Below are 19312 nucleotides of genomic sequence, written 5' to 3'. Positions count from 1 at the left end.
AGTTCAGCCAACTCAATTGGCTTCTCAGGATGGAGCCAAAGAAAGTCCACCAACGGTTCAAACTGGTTTTGATTTATTAAAACAATGAAAGTTGAGTTAGCACAGACATTTTCTCAACAATATTAGTGCTTGGGCTGCCAAGTGGCGCAGCGGTCCCTGGTTCGATTCCAGGCTGTATCACATCCAGCCGTGATTGGGATTCCCATAGGGTGGCGCACAATTGGCTCAGCGTCATCCGGGTTTGGCCGTCATTGTAAATAATTTATTCTTAACTCACTTGCCTAGTTAAAAAAAGGTTCAATCTAACTTTCTTTAAAAATAGATGTATCCGGTAGTATTTTAGTAATTTGACTTCTAAAACAAATCTCAATCCATATCAGATATTTGTCAGGGAAAATATGTTTGAAAAATTAATTCTGAACCTTGTTGGCTTAGCCAGTATAGCATAGGCTTATTGTGGGTATGCATACATACTGTATAAATCTAAATGTTTTTTGTTAATAGCTACTAATGTGAACCTCTAAATTACAAAGTCAAAATATGTTGATACAGATTGTTCATGTTACGTGACAAATTTATAAAGAGCTTTAGCTCCATGCAGCCACTAAATTGTATGTTTAATTAATAGGCTTTGATTAAGACATTAACATATTATGGGTCTCAATACAGTCATATGATTGCTTTGTGTATTACATCACTCAAAGTCACTGTTACTTTCTGAACTTATTACTCTTCCTATTCTTCTGGCCAGCACCAATGGCTGCTTTTTCTGTCATGATCTGTCGGTATTTCTTCTTGTTGTTGCTGTTGAAGTTAAAGGGAAAGTATTAGCGCTTGACAATTCAAGCAGTTCATATCAGGTATTCAATGTCAATTCAATTGTTCTGCATACCCACATTTTCAGGAACACACAAGCTTTGAAATTAAATACCGTACATGACACAGAAACTGAAACTTACTGTCTGAACTCTGCATCAGCAAGCAACTCCTCCACCATGGTTCTCTTCCGGTCTTTCTTCGGGACACGGGAATGGTAGAAGTCCACAGGGTTATCTACTACTGTAGCAACCTGCGACAGAAAAACAAACAAATACAACATTTGGGGGGAAAGATGGGCTTTTATGGAATTTCTTGTGGAAGAATGCTGTCACATCCCTCCAATACAGTTCCAGACACTTGTAGAATCTAGCATTTACCTGTATAACATGGACCACTGAGAAAACAGAGCATAGTTGAGGGTTAGATGCTTACTGACCTGGAAGTACTTGGGGAATCCATCTCTATCATTCTTCTTATAAAACCGCTTGGGGTCCATTGCTCCACGCATTTTCAGTGCTTTGAGGTCACCCTTTAATTCCTCTGTCATTTCAGGAGCCCTCATGTTAAACCAGCCGGCTCCAGTGGTCTTGTCCCTCTCCTCCTGAGCATGGCAAGACAAGGAAACATGTCAGTCAGGACAGTCAATGAGTGAACAAACTGATCAAAAATAGCTAAAATGTAGTCAAACTATAACGACTACTTGTCCTTGCATCATGCTGTTTGCTACTTTCTCTTCTAAATTAATAAACAAGGGCATACGGACTTGTACTCACTTTGCGCTTCAGTTTCGCAGCCTGTTTGGACTCCCTGTATGGAGGCACAGCATCTCTCTTCTCAAACTCTGGGCCAATAACACTCTTCTTCATCAACTGCCAACAGAGAAAATAAATCAATGTAGGAGAAAAAAACACAAAAAAAACACAGATCCATTAAAGTCGAAAGGTTTGAAATTGCATGAAATACTTCCTCATTGAATTACCCAGCCTTGCATAACTACACAATTTATTACCAATTATACACCATATATCACCTTCAAAACAAAATCAATTAGTCATTTACCTCATCTTGGCTCTTCTGTTCCTTCAGTTTTTTCAGGGAGTTAGAGACTGTCTTTGATTTGCTGCCATCGAAATTGATGTATAATCCCCCAAGCTCCTTCACTTTCAGGCCCGGGTCAATACGGCTGGACAACTCTTTCCTATAACGGATTGTAACAAATAATTACCCAGGAGGCGCAGCATTGTCCATTCTCCAACTGGTTCAATCTTGATATGTTAATTAATGAAAATGAATGTGAAAATTCTTTATACGTGCTTGGCATTGCAATTCAATAAAATAGCTCCACTGCATTAGATAAAAAACAAACCCTGCTATACTTTCAGAATAAGATGGCATAGTGGTGCTGGAGCCACAACTGTCAAATTAAATAGACATTTTTAAAGCACAGATGACAACTGACATTTGCATGACCAAAATAGATACTTACAAGTGTGGATTTCTGCTTGTGAAGAGGACTTGTTCATCTTCGTCATCATCATCATCATCTCCCTCTTCATCAACAAATTCTTCCTCATCTTGCACTTCTTCAATGGCCTCCGTGTCTCCCTCTTCCTTCTCATCCACGTAGTAACATTCATCTGACTGAAGGCCAGGCCGGGTGTCTATGACAAACAGGCCATCAGCTGAGGACTGAGCAGCAGCTTGGTGTCTGGATGGACCCGCCGCCTCCTCTATACAGACAGCTTCCTCGTCACCATCAGAATCCTTTCTTTCCCTCTCATCCCCTTCCCCAGAATGCTGACTGATGCCGTCGTCATCCTCTTCATTGTCACTGCTCTCCAGCAGACTGATCACGCCAGATTTCTGTATGATGACACAGTCTCTGGACTCCTCTAGCTTGTCGGCATCAGATACACTGACCTTCAGGCTCAGTCTGGAGGTCACCTTAATGGGCTCTGTGGTGTGAGGGGCTTCATCTTGGTCAGCCGTTTTATTCTCAGTTACTAGTGTGCTGCTGACATCCATAGCCTCCTCACTAGGCACTGCCTTACATTCCTGGTTCTTTACCTCCAACGGAGGATCTGTGTGGGTGTTTACATCCACGGTCTTTTCCTCCTCTTCCTCAGACACGACTATAACAGGGGACATTACATTTTCACACGCTGCTACTTTTACTGTTTGCTTAAGAGAGACTTGTGAATCAGCTGGCGTCATCGTCTCCTGTTCAATTATCACTGGGGCGTCCGCATCGGCTGCATCCTCAGTGGACAGCTCCCTCTGCTGGTCTTCTGCTTCCACTGCAGGCTCACAGACTGCCTCAGCCATCTCTGTATCAGCACTCTCACAGATGGTCACCTTCTCCTGTATGTTTTCCTGAACAGGGACATCCACCATAGAGGTATTATTCTCTGGGTCTTCCCTGGCGGTTGTCTCGGCTGAATCCTGTTGTACACTAGTGATCTCTGGCATCTCTGCATCCTCAGAGACTGTCACACTCCCTGTATGCTCCCGAGCAGGTGCTGCATCTTGGATGGGCGCTGCTGGTTCACCCATCACTACATCCTCAAGGGTTAGAGTCTTATCTTCTTCCCCCACTTCTTCTATCATGAAGCAGTCTGGATCAGCGTCGACTGTGTCCTCCAACACTACACTTTCTTCAGCAACCTCAGATGCTCTCACCTTATCTGACTCGCATAGGGCTTTCTCAACTAGTATATCCAGGGCCTTGGCTGTCAGCCGGGTAACTGGTGCTGCCCTGGAACTGCTGTTGGATCCAGTGCGACTACTGCAGGGAGTGCCCCTACCTCTCACTGACCTAGGGCTCCCCAGAGGGGTATACACATCAGTCAGGTCAGACTCAGAGTCTGAAACAGTGGTGCCTGTTTTTTTCAGCTCAGACAGCCTGCGAGTGGACCTCCTGGGAGTCATGCTTGGCCCAGACTCAAAGCTCTCTGAGTCCTGGGGACTCTGGGGGTCACAGGGACATCCTTTACCTCTGCTTCTCCTGCGGGGTAGAGGAGAGTTGGAGCCATCAGTGGTTTCCTCCAAATGCATGGGGATAGCTTCAACAAACCTTCCTCTCCTGCTTCTGGTCACTCTGCGCACTGTGGAGGTCTGATCACCAGAGACACAGGACTCAGGATCAGAAAGCTCTGTGTCCTCGGTGTGACACTTTGAAGAAGCCCGGCTGCTGGACACGGCAGTCCTCCTGGTCACTCTGGTCTGCGAGCCAGGCACCTTGGACTCAGACACCACAGAGCTGCAGGACTCTGCCTCTGAAACATCATTGTCCTTTTTGGCAGAGTCCGTGAGAACAGCCTTCCTCAGACTCCTGGTGGCTCTGCGAGTGTTTGGTCTTCTGGAGACAGACAATGAACAAGAGTCTACCTCAGACACGTCCTCCTCCTTCGTAGAGTCAGGCTGGTCCCTACCTGCAGCTCTCCTTTGGCCCCTGCGAGCTGGCTGTGTGTCGGGGATAGCCTCCATATCTGATATAGCAGAACAGCAGGACTCTGACTCGGACACGTCAGCTTCATGAGTGGAGTCTACCTGGTTAGCAGAGACAGTTTCACGTTTAGACACCCTGGTCTTCCTCTTCCCGGTGGTGCTCTGGGTCTTGGAGGGAACATCTCGCTGGGAGTCACTGGTCACCTCAGACTGGGTTGCAGTCTCCCCTTTATCAGCTGTCCTCCTGGTTCTCCGAGTGGACGCTGGAGTGGCCTGTGGAGAAATATTATTTGTCAATACCGGTACTTCTGAACTTAGAGGTCACAAAGAGACAAATTGCTTTATAGCATTTTTTTACAAATGCAGTAGTTATTAAATCAAATCAATCTCTGGCATGATGAATCTATTGATAAGCGTTGGGTGTTTCGGGAATGGACAACCATCAAATAGACAGGTATGTTTGACAGCGGAGCAGCGCTCAAACGACTAATGAACTCATCAAGACATTGACCACGTTTACATGCACACAATATATCCTGCGTAAGGTCTTATTCCGGATAAGCTACATGCACCTTTGATATCCCGCTCACAAGTATCCCTGCATCCATAAATAAACAGAATATTCCTCATTTAAGTTCATATGGGTTAAATGGAATAGTAACAAATATGGACACTGACTGTAGACCTAACCTCTCACATGCCAACGGCTCAGCATGTGAGAACTCCTTCAAGACTGTTGGAAGAGCATTCCAGGGGACCACCTCATGAAGTTGGTTGATAGAATGCCAAGCGTGTGCAAAGCTGTCATCAAGGCAACGGGTGGCTACTTTGAAGAATTTCGAGTATATTTATATTTGTTAAACACTTTTTTGGGTACTACATGACTCCATGTGTGTTATTTCATAGTTTTGATGTCTTCACTATTATTGTACAACGTAGAAAATAGCCACAATAAAGAAAAACACTGGAGTAGGTGTCCAAACCTTTGATCGGTACTGTATGGATTTTTTTAACTGATCAAAATCTATCAATCCAAACTGTGCAGCAGCCATTTGATGAATAGAAAGAGACGTGTGACAAAACACCTAAAAGTTTAATGACATTGGGAAATTGCCAAGCCTTCGATACTGGGTAAGGCTACAGGGTAGGGAGTAGGAATGTCCCCAAATAAAACAAATCTTGGGCAACCAAGAGGTCTCTTCTTTCGACTAATCACATTTTTTTACGTTTATTTTTCCATATATAAAAACACCCTGTGTGTTTTAATAAAGTCAACTATATACACTGAGCTTGTCTGATTCTTTGGGCACACTGTTTGTTGAAATGAGACACACAAATGACTCCAGAGGGAGCCCGACTCCAGTTGATTTGGGCCGGACTTGCCACGCTGTGTTAAAAAAGACAGCTAGTGCCTGTGTGACTGGCGCACGCTGTCGCTCTTTTATCTCCCTGCTGCAGCGACCATACATAGAACAGTAAGTGTTCATTGCGCTGTCGGTGGGGCTGAAGCTGCAACATAATTAGACATTTCTAGTTTCTTACTTGAAAAGTTGTGTAACCAAAATCCCTCTTTTGTTTAGGAAAAACATTCCTATTCCCTCAACCCTTGCTCTCTTTACGTGACATGTACACATCACATGCACATAACCAATAGAGCCTGACCTATAGCATTTCATAATGACATCAATAAATTGGTTATAACAAACTCCAACACAGCAGCATAATGGATGCAAAGGACGTGACAAATAAACATGAAAATGGGGTATGTTTACAGGTTGCTCAGGAGGGAAAGGGGAAGTCCAATGTGTGGAAGACATTTGAGAGTTCTTTCAGCTCATCACTTACACCTAAATCAAATAGCTAGCTAACGTTAATCAATGACCACGTTTACATCAAATCACATTTTGGCACATGTGCGGAATACAACAGGTGTAGGTAGACCTTACCGTAACCAAAAATTCAGTTAACTTCTCTAGGGTAGGGGGCAGCATTGGGAAGTTTGGATGAAAAGCGTGCCCAAATTAAACTGCCTGCTACTCAGCCATAAAAGCTAGAATATGCATATAATTAGTAGATTTGGATAGAAAACACTGAAGTTTCTAAAACTGTTTGAATGTTGTCTGTGAGTATAACAGAACTCATATGGCAGGCAAAAACCTGAGAAAAAATCCAACCAGGAAGTGGGAAATCTGAGGTTTGTAGTTTTTCAACTCTTTGCCTATCGAATACACAGTGTCTATGGGGTCATATTGCACTTCCTAAGGCTTCCACTAGATGTCAACAGTCTTTAGAACCTTATTTCAGGCTTCTACTGTGAAGTGGGAGCGAATGAGAGGGGATTGAGTCAGAGGTCTGCCAGAGAGCCACGAGCTGACCATGCGCGTTCCCGTGATAGTTAGCTTGCGTTCCATTGCATTTCTGAAGACAATGGAATTCTCCGGTTGGAACATAGAAGATTTATGTTAAAAACATCCTAAAGATTGACGCGCGAACAAAAAAATAGGTATTTGGACATAAATGATGGACATTATCGAACAAAACATACATTTATTGTGGAACTGGGATTCCTGGGAGTGCATTCTGATGAAGATCATCAAAGGTAAGTGAATATTTATAATGCTATTTCTGACTTCTGTTGACTACACAACATGGCGGATATCTGTTTGGGCTCTGAGCGCTGTACTCAGATTATTGCATGGTGTGCTTTTTCCGTAAAGTTTTTTTGAAATCTGACACAGCGGTTGCATTAAGGAGAAGTGGATCTAAAATTACATGCATAACAGTTGTATCTTTTAGCAATGTTTATTATGAGTATTTCTGTAAATTGATATGGCTCTCTGCAAAATCACCGGATGTTTTGGAACTACTGAACATAACGCGCCAATGTAAACTGAGATTTTTGGATATAAATATGAACTTTACCGAACAAAACATACATGTATTGTGTAACATAAAGTCCTATGAGTCATCTGATGAAGATCAAAGGTTAGTGATTCATTTTATCTCCATTTCTGCTTTTTGTGACTCCTCTCTTTGGCTGGGAAAATGGCTGTGTTTTTCTGTGACTTGGCTCTGACCTAACAATCGTTTGGTGTGCTTTCATCGTAAAGCCTTTTTGAAATCGGACACTGTGGCTGGATTTACAACAAGTATGTTTAAAATGGTGTAAAATACTTGTATGTTTGAGGAATTTTAATTATGAGATTTCAGTTGTTTTGAATTTGGCGCCCTGCAGTTTCACTGGCTGTTGACAAGATGGGAAGCCACCGTCCCACATACCCTAGTGGGGTTAAGAAAATAGAGTTAAGAAAATATTTACTAAATACACAAGTTTTTTTTTTTTTTTTTTTTTTTATTTTTTTATTTTTTTAATATGCATTTCCTTGCGTTTATATATATATATATATATATATATATATATATATATATATAAACATTTCCTTGCTTTTAGGACCAATAATGCAATTCTTAAGAAAATGGGCGTGGCTTCACAATTTTATATTAGAAGAAAATGGCGGAAAATGTGCAGCCGAAGTCTGACGAGAGAGGATACAAATTCATTGCTTTAACAAATTATGACAAATTTAGGAAAATGTTGAGCAATGTAATAAAGTTATGCCTTTTCAAACAAGTTACGTTACACATTGTTGGCTAACAATTTGTTAGATACGCTAACCTTAAGAACCGCATAGCATATCATTACAGCAGTTGTGTGTACCAATATGTTAGCTAGCTACATAATGTTACTTGGCTAGAAATACATCGAACATGCCAGTATATTAACTATATGCTGTCGAACTAACTACCCAACATGTTTTGACTTGATCATTCAATTCTTTCTTAGCTAAGTGCTATAGTCGTTGTGCGTTCTCAGTGGACATTGTTAATGGAGTCGTACTATGTCTAGTTAGTAATTTTTTTATGCTAGCTAGCAAGAAGTTGAATAGACACAGCATCAACTTCCGGTAGACAGGCAAAGCGCTTGTACGCTCAACTGAAAGGATACCATACGTTTACAGTATAGTAAAATTAACTATTAGTATGTAGTGTGTGTATATACTCATTAAGTATGTGTAGTATACAGTATGTTAGTATGGGTATTTGAACACAGCTCAAGACATGGCCTACATAAATTGTATATGGTTGTATTATAAGAACAATGGTGCAACTAGGGTTGCGAAATTACTGGAATTTTAAATAAATTCAACTGGGATTTTGGGAAACCCAGGGGATGTGTGCCGGAATCAGGATGGAATAAACAGGAAATCCGGATTCCTCCAACAACGAGTTATGGAAAACTAGCCTATTAATTGAAAATTCCTGGAATTTTGCAACACTATTAAAAATAATATTATTTTGTGACAAATGGGCTTTCACCAGCATTGCTGTCTGCGGTTCTGAAACACAGCCTAATCTTCCGCACGCAGTTGAATTGGTGCCTTCCCTGACGCTATCCCTGTTGCATGTGAAAAGAATTACAAAAGTTAAGTACGCTTTATGTGGATGCATTTAGCCTAAACAATAAATTAACTGCAACATGTCTGCAATTGCATTCATGCAACTTTAATCTTTGCAGTAATAAAGGCCTTTACACATTTTTTTGTTAGAAGAGACTCTGGTACAGTTATTTAGTGTAGTTTGTAAGCTTCCACACACAGTATGTTAGTATTGGTATATATATATATAATATTTTTTTTACTTTCGTGTATTTAGTAAATATTTTCTTAACTGAATTGTTGGTTACGGTAAGGTCTACTACACTTGTTGTATTCCGCACATGTGACAAAATGTGATCTGATGTAAACGTGGTCATTGATTAACGTTAGCTAACGTTAACTATTTGATTCAGGTGTAAGTGATGAGCTGAAAGAAAACTAACTAGTTAACAGCAACAAGCTTTCCAGGACTAATTTGTGAGTGTGTAACTTAAGTGGAAATGGCAATATTGTACTCTTGTATACAACGGATTGCCTCCTAAAAGCAAGTGAGAAGAAAAAAATTATGCTAGCAAAACAAATGAGGGACTCAAGCTAGGCTAGCTAGCTTGTTGCCACGTGAATATGAATGGTCAAGTATTACACACTGAAAACGACCTGTATGTACGAAATGCGCTGAACTGTATCTAAATCATACAAATATCTACCCATAATCACGCAATTAAAACCTACCGTAACTCCAGAGGATTCATCGGAGTTTGTTTTAGTTGGGGAGCATACACGTACTCCTCTTCTGGTGGCCACCATCTTGCTCGCGCTGTTCTTTCTCACTTCTGCCACATGTGTTCCCAACGTCAGCCAGACTTCACCAATCTTCTTCGATTAGGTTTAACGGCGGTTGGCATCCAATAAATGTTGCATTACCGCCACCTACTAGACTGGAGTACAACTCCCTTATACTTTGCTAGAAAAATAAAATTAACACATACCACTACTTTCCCCCAACGCTACACATTCCTTTGTCTCATGCCCTTCTGCATAGTCTTACATCTAGGAACCTTCCTCCTACACACTGCTGCCACATGCCCATAAGCTTGACACCTGTAACAAGGTAACATATTTGGCACAAAAGCTCACACAGGAAAACGTATATATCACAACATCAAAACTCAAAAGAACAGGCAATGATTCTCGTTTCACCACTCACACCACCCTGACTGCGTGGCAACAAACAAGCATCATAAACACCAGGAATCTTCCCCTTCAGTTGGTCAACTTTTACATTTAATGCTACCCAAGTAATCACTCCTTTCAATGGCACCCTTTTCTCAAGAGCAAAACAATTCACATTTCTTGCCCCCATTAGTTTAATGCGGATTCACCCTCTGACCAGCAGAAACAAACAATTATCACAAGACCACTTCTGGTTACCCTCACCAATTCCACAGCACCCAGCTGTTTTCACCACAAATGGATCAGCCAACAGGCAAAGGGTCCACTGTTTCCAAAAACTTCACTCCTACTGTCACAGACTCATCTTCATCCTGACCCTTGGTGCAAGCCTCGGGCTCCGAGACCTTCACCACACCTACCACCTCCGATACTTCGACCTCATTCACTTCCAGTTTGCCTCCTGTCTTCAGCTCACTTTTCTTACACTTTCTACCATTCCTATTTAACAAACCATCTCCCTTTTTTACACAATTTTTCACCAACTCAAGCTCATCCTCTCTCCCTGACCTCCTCTGCCTCTTTTTCCCCTCCAGTCCTCCTCCCCTGTATTCCAAGTATATATCTCCTTATAATACTGTACTTCTCCTGACATACATCTTATTCTTGTCTTCTCAAGGGACACCATTTAACCGGCTGTCACAATCTCTGTACTGCTCAACAGTGCATCCCACCTATAAAGCAGCTACTTCATCTTGATGTTCTTCTTTATCAAAAGCTACCGCAAAGCGTTTCCATTTCAAGCAAGCTCTTCCAACCACCATCTCGCTTCATCGATCGAAACCCGAAGAATCGAATCGCGATGCATGCATGCTAAGGAACATAAACAAATTTTTTGTGTGGATGACAGTACTCCGATGAGACTATAGTCTAGTAAAGTTTATCATTCGAGGAGGATTTATGTTATAGAACCCCCCTGTTTTTATGTGATCTGAAAGAAATGGATAGTGATCATGTGCACCTCTCTTCCAATGAACACAAAGCACTTCAAAAGTGTTTAATCATTTAATAAACCCAATAGAACAATACAGGAAATGGTAACATTAAATATATTAATTATTACAGTACAATAGAGAACTCAAACTTATTAGGATTGTGGACAACGCCTGGAAGAAATGCCATGATTAATAAATAACACATCCACCCAGACACTTTAGAGCTTATAATTCATTTTCCATGCCAATCTGGAATATTCCAGTACTATCACATACACAATAAAGGTGTCAAGCCTACTATGAATGTAAACCTAATTTGGGGATATTTCTCATATTACCACTTAGATGGGGACACATTTTCTAATAAGAAAATCTTATGAGCAGTTAGGGGTATAGGACAAATCATATCCTGGTATACCCGGTCAGTAGCACTGGGCTTAAAAGAAAAAGAATATACAAAGATTTGCCAAGACAATACTTTAACATCCATAAAGTTGTTTCTCAAAATCAAATAACTACTGTACACTAAATCAAGAGAAGTTTATGAACTAACCATACATTTTTTTCACCCATCAGAAATCTATTGGAATTAGGCTTTTGTCCCCACTATACAGGGTGCCAGTATTATACAGTAGAAAACAGAAGGAGCTGTTCATACACATCAGAGCGCACTAGGACTTTACATCTCTCTCTCTGTGGCTTTAACAACCGATCCAAAGTGCTCACCTCTACTTCATTTTCTCATCAATTTAGAATGTAAAAATATCATGGGACATTTCCGTAGTGGGTTAGAGGCTGTTTAACCTTTAAACTGCTTTGCAATAATTCTAACATTGTACTAAAACAAGGTGATCCATCTATACAACTGAATTATTTCTGTGGTTCCAATTCAGTTTTGTAGCCATGTTTGTTAAAAGTTTAGCTACCTATATCCCTGTCTTAAATGCATTGGACATGAGTAACATCTGAATAACAGATTTTCAGAGGACATGCTACAGGTTGTTTCTCTTTGAGTGAACAAGGTAGCCTTTTGCTTTGATGATCCCCCTGCTTTTGACAATGATGGAGTAGCGCAAAACCCACTCCAACCTCCAGTCTGCTACCTTCAGGTCCTGAGTGCTCTCCTGCACTGCCTCCTGGAAGCTGGCAGCAGTAATCAGTTCTACAGGAAAATACAATGTGTTAATTCAGTGCCCCTCAGAGCACACACAGCCTTTCCTTAACATGTATTATCTGATTATACAGTGAAAAGATTACAAATTGAAATGATCACAATCTTCACCTTTTGGGTCATTATGAGTCAGTAGCTGAATGTCAAACTCCTTTGCAAAAGCAGTCAGGTCAGGGGGCATCACACAGCAGGAGGCCAGATTCACCTGGTTACTACTGGGTTTCACCTAGACCAGGAGAAAATAAAACAATTCAAAACCCCAAATACACCAACGCTAACCTACAACAATCTGACGGTCTCGTCAGCATCACCACTCACCTGGGCCCAGTTGTAGAGCTGCTCCAGGAGCTCCTTGTCCAGGTCGGAGGTTCCGATGGCAGCGATCTTGTGGCTCTGCACCAAGCCCTCCAGCTCCGTCCAGGCAGGCTGCAGGTTCTCCAGGGTCTGGCTCTCCCCCTCAGGCAGAACAGGGGGTGCAATGATCACCGAGTCCAGCTGGGACACAGCCAGGGCCTGACAAGCTGTCACAAACAGTCTTATGAGCATGAAACTAGTATACAGTCAGTGTATACTTCTTAAAGCTGAAATCTGTAAAAGGGGAAACAGTGCCTTTGTTTTGCTTAGATGAAACAGAGAAGAGGAGCTTCCAGGAGCGTGGTAAAAAAATATATACAGCTCACTACATATTCTGGTGTTCTACCGCACATTCAATAATGTCGGGGGGGGGAAGTTTGTTGTTTGAAGTGATCAACATCTTTGTTGTTGTAATATCCCAAACAGACGTGATAGCTTCTGCCTGTACGGATTTCATCTTTCAAATACAACAAATTGAGATAAGGAAAGGAGTTGGCATGCCAACAAAAGCATTTCACTGATACTAAAGTCTGTTGCATTTTTATTTGACATGGTCAGGTCTACAGACAATTGCCTGTGCCAAATGACTTTTCCGTACAGTCACCGAGTCAGTGGTCCTTTGCTGTTTTGTAAATGTAATACTCACACTTATCGACTGCATCTTTGATTGAAGAGAGGTCTGCCTCGCAAATAAATAGTTTCACTGTAAAGCAAGAATATGGACATGTTAATAAAAACGCAAACAATCAGTAAGGCACCAGGAATGGTATTTTTGTCATGAAATTCACATACTGGGCTCAAAATTCCTCATGCCAATGCCACACCAAACTCTATGGTATCAAAGCAGGGGTTCCCAAACTTTCAGGCCAGGGACCCCTTTCTGATAGCAAATTCATCAGGGACCCCGCTCAATCAGAACACAACTCGAGTGAGATAAAAATAGCATACAAAGAGTTCTACTATGACTTTGGCAATGCATGGCCCAACGAAACAAGTCTCCATCCCTGGGAAGGAACATTTTAAAAACCCATTTCTTGGCACGGAGAGAACATTTGGGAGTGTTCAAGCACATTTCCTTCAATTCCACAGATATTGTCATGGGGCAGAGAGATGTTTTGTTGTTGAAGCTAATATCCTGCAATTCTTCACATTTTGCTATGAGGCAGAGAGAAAACTTAGCAGTTTTAAAGCTTAAATTACAGTGCATTTATGTAAAAAATATATATAACAAAAAGAATTGTGGAGTACTGTAGATACCAATATCCCTGTAAGCCTCCCAGGCCTATGCTGCCCAGGGTTAAGAATATAACATTTTAGACTAAGATTTACATTGTATTACACCCTCTAAACTTACTCCAGGGATCCCTTGGCCATTTAAAAAAATATATATGTTAGTAATATTAATTTAAGAAATAATTATGTAAAAAAGTGGGGTCCATGGACCACTGAGAACCCCCTGTCATAGAATACCAGAAACTCACCAGAGACCTTCAGCTCCTCCCTCTCTTCAGGTGTGATTGCTTCTGTAGCTTGGGGGATGGAGCAGTCAATGGTGTCTGGTAGGTCCTAAATTTACAACAAACGTGTTAGTCAAAGAAAAAGAGTATCTTAAAAATACAAATTAAAAAAGCAACATCAATATTGCCTTAACTTTGTCCAAATACAAACACATGCTTTCAATTTCACAATCTTGTTGTGGGATATCATTGCAGGGAACATAAGCTTTGACTTTGTGTATGTAAGACCCCCCCGCTGTACTCACTGAGCGTGCGGAAGCAGATTAGCTGACCCCAGCAGAAAAGCAACAGGGCAAAGCCACTCGAACTTCACAACAGAAGCACATGTAGAACCTTTCACAGCCAACTTAGCATGAATGATTACTATGACAGTTCCCTTTCATCAGTCTGATAAATTCATTGCGGTCAATCAACAGGCAGCTATTTTGTTTTCCCAGCAGGAGAACGCAATTGCATAGTAGTATCGTAACATTGTGACTACTGTGAGCTCCGAAAGTATTGGGACATTGACTTTTTTCCTGTTGTTTTGGATGTTTACTCCAGCACTTTGTATTTTAAATTATACAACAACTGGAGGTTATAGTGCAGACTATCAGCTTTATTTTTAGGTTCTTTTCATACATATCGGGTAAACCGTTTGGAAATTACAGTACTTTTTGCACATAGTCCCCACATTTTAAGGGACCAAAAGTATTGGGACAAATTCACTTATGCGCATTAAAAGTAGTCAACAGTTTAGTATTTGGTCTCATATTTCTAGCACGCAATGACTACATCAAGCTTGTGACTCTACAAACTTGTTGGATGCATTTGCAGTTTGTTTTGGTTGTGCTTCAGATTATTTTGTGCCCAATATAAATTAATGTTAAATAATGTACTGTCATTTTGGATTCACTTTCATTGTAAATAAGAATGTTTCTAAACAATTCAACATTAACATAGATGCTACCATAACAGATTATCATGAATAAATCGTGAATAATGATGAGTGAGAAAGTTAGACGCACTATGTACAAAACGTGCTGTAATTTCTAAAACGGTTCACCCGATATGGATGAAAATACCCCCAAATTAAAGCTGACAATCTGCACCTTAACATACACATAGTCATTGTATCATTTAAAATCCAAAATGCTGGGGTACAGAGCCAAAACAACAAACAATGTGTCACTGTCCCAATACTTTGAGCTCCCTGTATAACTCCTGTTCCCTGAAGGAGGGAAATGAGTTACAACATACTATGGAGAGTCGCACTCTCCTGACTTCAGTTTAAAGATCTACAATCACGCCTCGCAGGGCCAATGAACTCTATGCCTCGCTGGAAGCCCCGCCTTCCACAGTTGATAAGCGTGAGGCTCGGATTCATTCCTTCAATTTAATACCACTCTTCACGAGCCCAGGGACGGGTGGCCAAACAGGTGTTGTGCCTCGTTGCCCTCCTTCAGGGATCAGTTGTTATAGTCATAACGTTACGCTCCCTTTCAGTCAGTTAACTTCGGTACAACAAACTACGGGGAAATAATATTCACTGCCCAAGCTGACCCCAGTGGTTACTAAATGAAGTGGCTCATGGCAGAGCACCCAGACCTGACCCAGCCAGATGCGGCAGTCTGGGTATTGCAAAAACAGTGCGCTGCCTAGTGACTTTCCCCTGTCCGTAAGCACACTGTGGGCTACACTGAGAGCAGTGACTAACGATAAAACCTCAAGAAAAAAAAAAGTGTGGCGATGCCCAACTGTCCGCAGCACAAATAACTCCTACAGTCAATCCTTTATAAACAACAGCCAAGACACTGCCAGACCCCTGGTGGGGTAGCGAATACACCACTAGGGAACACTTGCTGCGATGTGCCAGGGAGATCGCCTCTACAATCCAGTGGGAGATACGCTCCTTAAAAGAGTGTCCTGACATGAGCTGGATTAGCAAAACAGACAAAACGCTGGTCATATAACCAGCTGGGTCCATTCAGTGCATGTGCATAAAGCTCACACAGGACACAGGCCATATAACCTTTGTTGTTCTTCAGAAGCAAAAGGAGGAGATGAAAAGGGAAATAGCTCAAAGCTAAGGACCTGTAGGACATTGCTATGACTTCCGGGGCTAAGGCCGCATTTGGAAACAATGTCACCTTAGTCACCCGGGGCAAACGAAGTACAGGAAGGGTGTACGGATAACACGTGGAGGTCTCCAACATATTTAGCTGAGGCCAAAGTCATGACCAGGGAGGTTTTGTAGAAGGATCTTCAGCTCCACCGACTCCAGAGACTCAAAAGGGGACACACAGTGCCCCAAAAACCAGCGCCAAGTCCCATGTGGGCCAAATAGGTTTAGAGACTGTGTACCCCTTTCAGGAACTGCACAACGTCCCCGGTGTGGCTCTGTCAATTCCCACACGACACGCCCACATAGCAATCATGTACACTTTTAAAGTAGAGAAAGCCCGTCCCTGCTCGAATAGCTCCTGTAGGAACATATGGATACACCTCAGAGCACTGAAAAGGAACCAGCACTCCATCTAATCAACAGAGCTCAAACACTTTCCACAAATGCATAAGGTCCTCTCGTGGAGGCGCACTTGTGGACTGAATGGTAGCAATAACATTCGGAGGTAATCCTCTAGCCATCAGATTAGCCCACTCAGGGGCCAGGCAGAAAATAACCAAATCCTTGCACGCCAAGCCTGCCTGTGCACCTGGCACAACAGGTCCCTGCGTAAAAAGGTGAATGATCTCCACGAACCGAGGCTGCTTGGGCCAACGGGGAGCCACAAGAATCAATGATAAGCTCCCCTGGCGCACCCCCTCCAACATGGGTTGAATCAGATCCACTGGTGGAAACGCTTAGAGGGTCCGAAGCCACTGGTGCGCCAGAGCATCAGTTCCCAATGGGGCACTCTGTTCTCGCATCAAGAAAAATAGACGACAATGGTGTTTGAGTTATGCGTAAAGACCTATGTCGGCATTGCATAATCTCCCATATCTGGGTGACCACCCAGGGGTGCAGTCTCCACTTCTGCTATCCGGGGGGGCACCCCCCAGAGTTGAGGCAACTGGGAACATGCATCACTCGAAGTAAGAGCAAATGCAAACTGCTCCACATGTTCTATTTCAGTCATTTATCCAGAGAAACTTACAGTAGCGTGTGCATACATTTTCATACTGATCCCCAATGGGAATAGAACCCACCACCCTGGTGTTGCAAGCACCATGCTCTACCAATTGAGCCACACATGACCTCCACAGCAACAGGGTGTGAGCCTAGGTGAGGCGGGGAGGGACTGTGTCCCCCCCGCCTTATGATGTATGCCACCGTCATCATGACGGCTCTGACCAGCACATGCCGGCCAATAAACGAGGGAAGCAGCGCCAGATCGCTACGTACAGTATCAGAAGTTCCAGGTAACTGAAATGCCAGGCACTCTGACACCGTCCATACTCCCCGAATTGAGTAACCCTTGCACAGCTCGCCCCACCCTTGAGACCAGTCTGTCGTGACTATATTGCGGAACACCCGGACCATGAGAAACCCTTGTGACAGTAGCCAGCGATCCCGCCACTGGGCCAGTGCCCTGAAGGCATGCTTCCAGCGAGACACGATTTCATTGGCCTTGTCAGGTGTGATTGTAGATCGTTTAACTCTAGTCGCGAGAGTGTGACTCCCCATAGTATGTTGTACCAAACTTGACTGACTGAAAGGGAACCAATGGTTACACAAGTGTTTTGCATTATGGATCCATCCCTGCTAGATGATGTAAAATGTTAGCAGGTATTGTAGACACTTGGTCACTATGGGAACTTGGTAAACAGGGATTATGGACACTTGATACTGTTTGGATGTTGGTGAATAGCTGTTAAGTAGCTATGTGTGTAATCAAATATGCATGGGAAATACAACTGTGGTATTGAATAGTGAGTGGGTGGACGGAGTGATGTCTCACCATTGGTGTTGTTGGTGGTATGGTGGCAAACCACTCATTAAGAGTGGCTCGAACACAGTCTTGAATCTGTAATGCAAAAAAAAATTGAGGGGACTAAATTAATAGCAATGCTAACAGGGTTGCTATAAACACTTGTGGTAACTAGGTAGGGCTTTCATGGACACCTACAGATCATGCAATGATGCTAAATTATCTAACATTACTTTTGAAAGATTGTCATATGGAAAGTATATGATTATTTTGTACACTGCTGGGCACAATGGGTGATTTGCACAGTATGAAAATGTGTGGCCAGAGCTATGGCATGTTATACAACAACTATGAAATGTTGCAGGGAGAGTCTGCTACACTTATGAGAGTCAGGTGGTGCACAGCTTCAATGAAATAGTTATGATTGTTCATGCTAAATAAAGGCTGGCCTTTTAGAACATACACATGACAAGTCCTTGTTCTCAAATTTATCTTGCATTTTTTAATCTCATCAGGTGAATCCTGGCCCAGATACCTTTAAAAATAAAGGTAATTTAGGAGCCTGGATCAGAAAAGTATCTGTGACCAACAGGTATCTGTATTCCGTCATGTGAAATCCATAGATTAGGGCCTAATTTATTTATTTCAATGGACTGATTTCCTTATATGAACTGTAACTCAGTAAAATATGTGAAGTTTATTTTTTGTTCAATATAGTTAGCTATTTAACGTCGAGGCTATGGTTTTTCAAGCTAACTAGTTAACGTCATCTAGCCAGGGGTGTATTCATTCTGCCGATTCTGTTGCAAAACGTTTCTTAAACGGGAGGGAACGGGACCTACCTGAACTTGTCCGTTTTTGGACCATGGCGATTAATGATTACACTCCAGCTAACTGACCAATGTTGCACTTTTTTTAAACGTCTTACTTCAGCTAGCCAGTCAGTTATGACAGAGTCCAATGGTCAGTCTTACCTCTTCGCTAGGTGAAGACGGACATTTTTTCTTGAGACGGCTTCGGTTTACTAAATTCCCCGTGTGAAGATACAAATTAGTAGCATGGTTGAGGAGCACCTTAGCACTGGTGTGATTTTCCATGTGGTGTCCTTGGTAGTCGATAAATGTATCGTGGTAGAAGGCCTTTATGAACTATTCAGCAACTTCAGTTACTTTATTCTAACAGGAGTGACCTCGTTTCCAAACGGTAGCTACCGCTGAATTAGAATGACTTGCATTTGTAGATTATTTAGCTGGCGGTAGAAACTAGTTATGAGGACGCCCACATTGTAACCGGGTGTTGTGTGCAAAATCTGGCATGGCGTTCTGGACTCTTTTAACCAAGAGATTGTTACAGCTCAGCAATGGTGTTATGACTCACTGTACATTGGAATGTACACTGTAATCATGACACAGCTTGTTTCAAGAGACCAGATGTTCCATTTTTAATTCAACATTCATCCTTTGACCCTAATCAGAGGGCACACACCCACACAGAA

General features: G+C 42.2%; 2 protein-coding genes across 3 annotated transcripts; both read right to left on the bottom strand.

Moving 5' to 3' along the window:
* Positions 1–56: 56 nt before the first annotated feature.
* Positions 57–9590, bottom strand: dnttip2 (deoxynucleotidyltransferase, terminal, interacting protein 2). The gene is made up of 7 exons (XM_071406037.1): positions 9435–9590; positions 2306–4539; positions 1879–2017; positions 1593–1688; positions 1256–1420; positions 960–1069; positions 57–804 (listed from the first exon to the last, which is right to left on the bottom strand). The coding sequence occupies exons 1-7, from the start codon at positions 9507–9509 to the stop codon at positions 711–713; spliced, it is 2913 nt and encodes a 970-aa protein (XP_071262138.1). The 5' UTR covers positions 9510–9590; the 3' UTR covers positions 57–710.
* Positions 9591–10923: 1333 nt separating this feature from the next.
* Positions 10924–19232, bottom strand: LOC139578446 (glutamate--cysteine ligase regulatory subunit-like). 2 transcript variants are annotated; one of them, XM_071406034.1, is made up of 7 exons: positions 18792–19232; positions 17848–17913; positions 13874–13958; positions 13039–13095; positions 12357–12559; positions 12150–12264; positions 10924–12029 (listed from the first exon to the last, which is right to left on the bottom strand). In XM_071406034.1, the coding sequence occupies exons 1-7, from the start codon at positions 18912–18914 to the stop codon at positions 11860–11862; spliced, it is 819 nt and encodes a 272-aa protein (XP_071262135.1). In that variant the 5' UTR covers positions 18915–19232; the 3' UTR covers positions 10924–11859. The 2 variants fall into 2 exon arrangements, with proteins under 2 accessions (XP_071262135.1, XP_071262136.1); XM_071406035.1 differs by lacking the exon at positions 17848–17913 and having other exon boundaries at positions 18792–19058.
* Positions 19233–19312: the final 80 nt, after the last annotated feature.

This window comes from Salvelinus alpinus, chromosome 6 (assembly GCF_045679555.1).
Source record: "Salvelinus alpinus chromosome 6, SLU_Salpinus.1, whole genome shotgun sequence".
Lineage (NCBI taxonomy): Eukaryota > Metazoa > Chordata > Actinopteri > Salmoniformes > Salmonidae > Salvelinus > Salvelinus alpinus.
Note: the sequence above shows the minus strand (reverse complement) of the source record. Positions and strands in the feature narration are given on the sequence as shown.

Coding starts and splice junctions, on each gene's coding strand:
- dnttip2 (XM_071406037.1), bottom strand. CDS start 9,509: ATGGTGGCCACCAGAAGAGGAGTACGTGTATGCTCCCCAACTAAAACA. Junction 4,540..9,434: donor ATGAATCCTCTGGAGTTACG/GTAGGTTTTAAT, acceptor ATTTCTCCACAG/GCCACTCCAGCGTCCACTCG. Junction 805..959: donor GCTGATGCAGAGTTCAGACA/GTAAGTTTCAGT, acceptor TAACTTCAACAG/CAACAACAAGAAGAAATACC.
- LOC139578446 (XM_071406034.1), bottom strand. CDS start 18,914: ATGGAAAATCACACCAGTGCTAAGGTGCTCCTCAACCATGCTACTAAT. Junction 13,096..13,873: donor GGAGGAGCTGAAGGTCTCTG/GTGAGTTTCTGG, acceptor CTTGCTTTACAG/TGAAACTATTTATTTGCGAG. Junction 12,560..13,038: donor CAAAGATGCAGTCGATAAGT/GTGAGTATTACA, acceptor TGTTTGTGACAG/CTTGTCAGGCCCTGGCTGTG.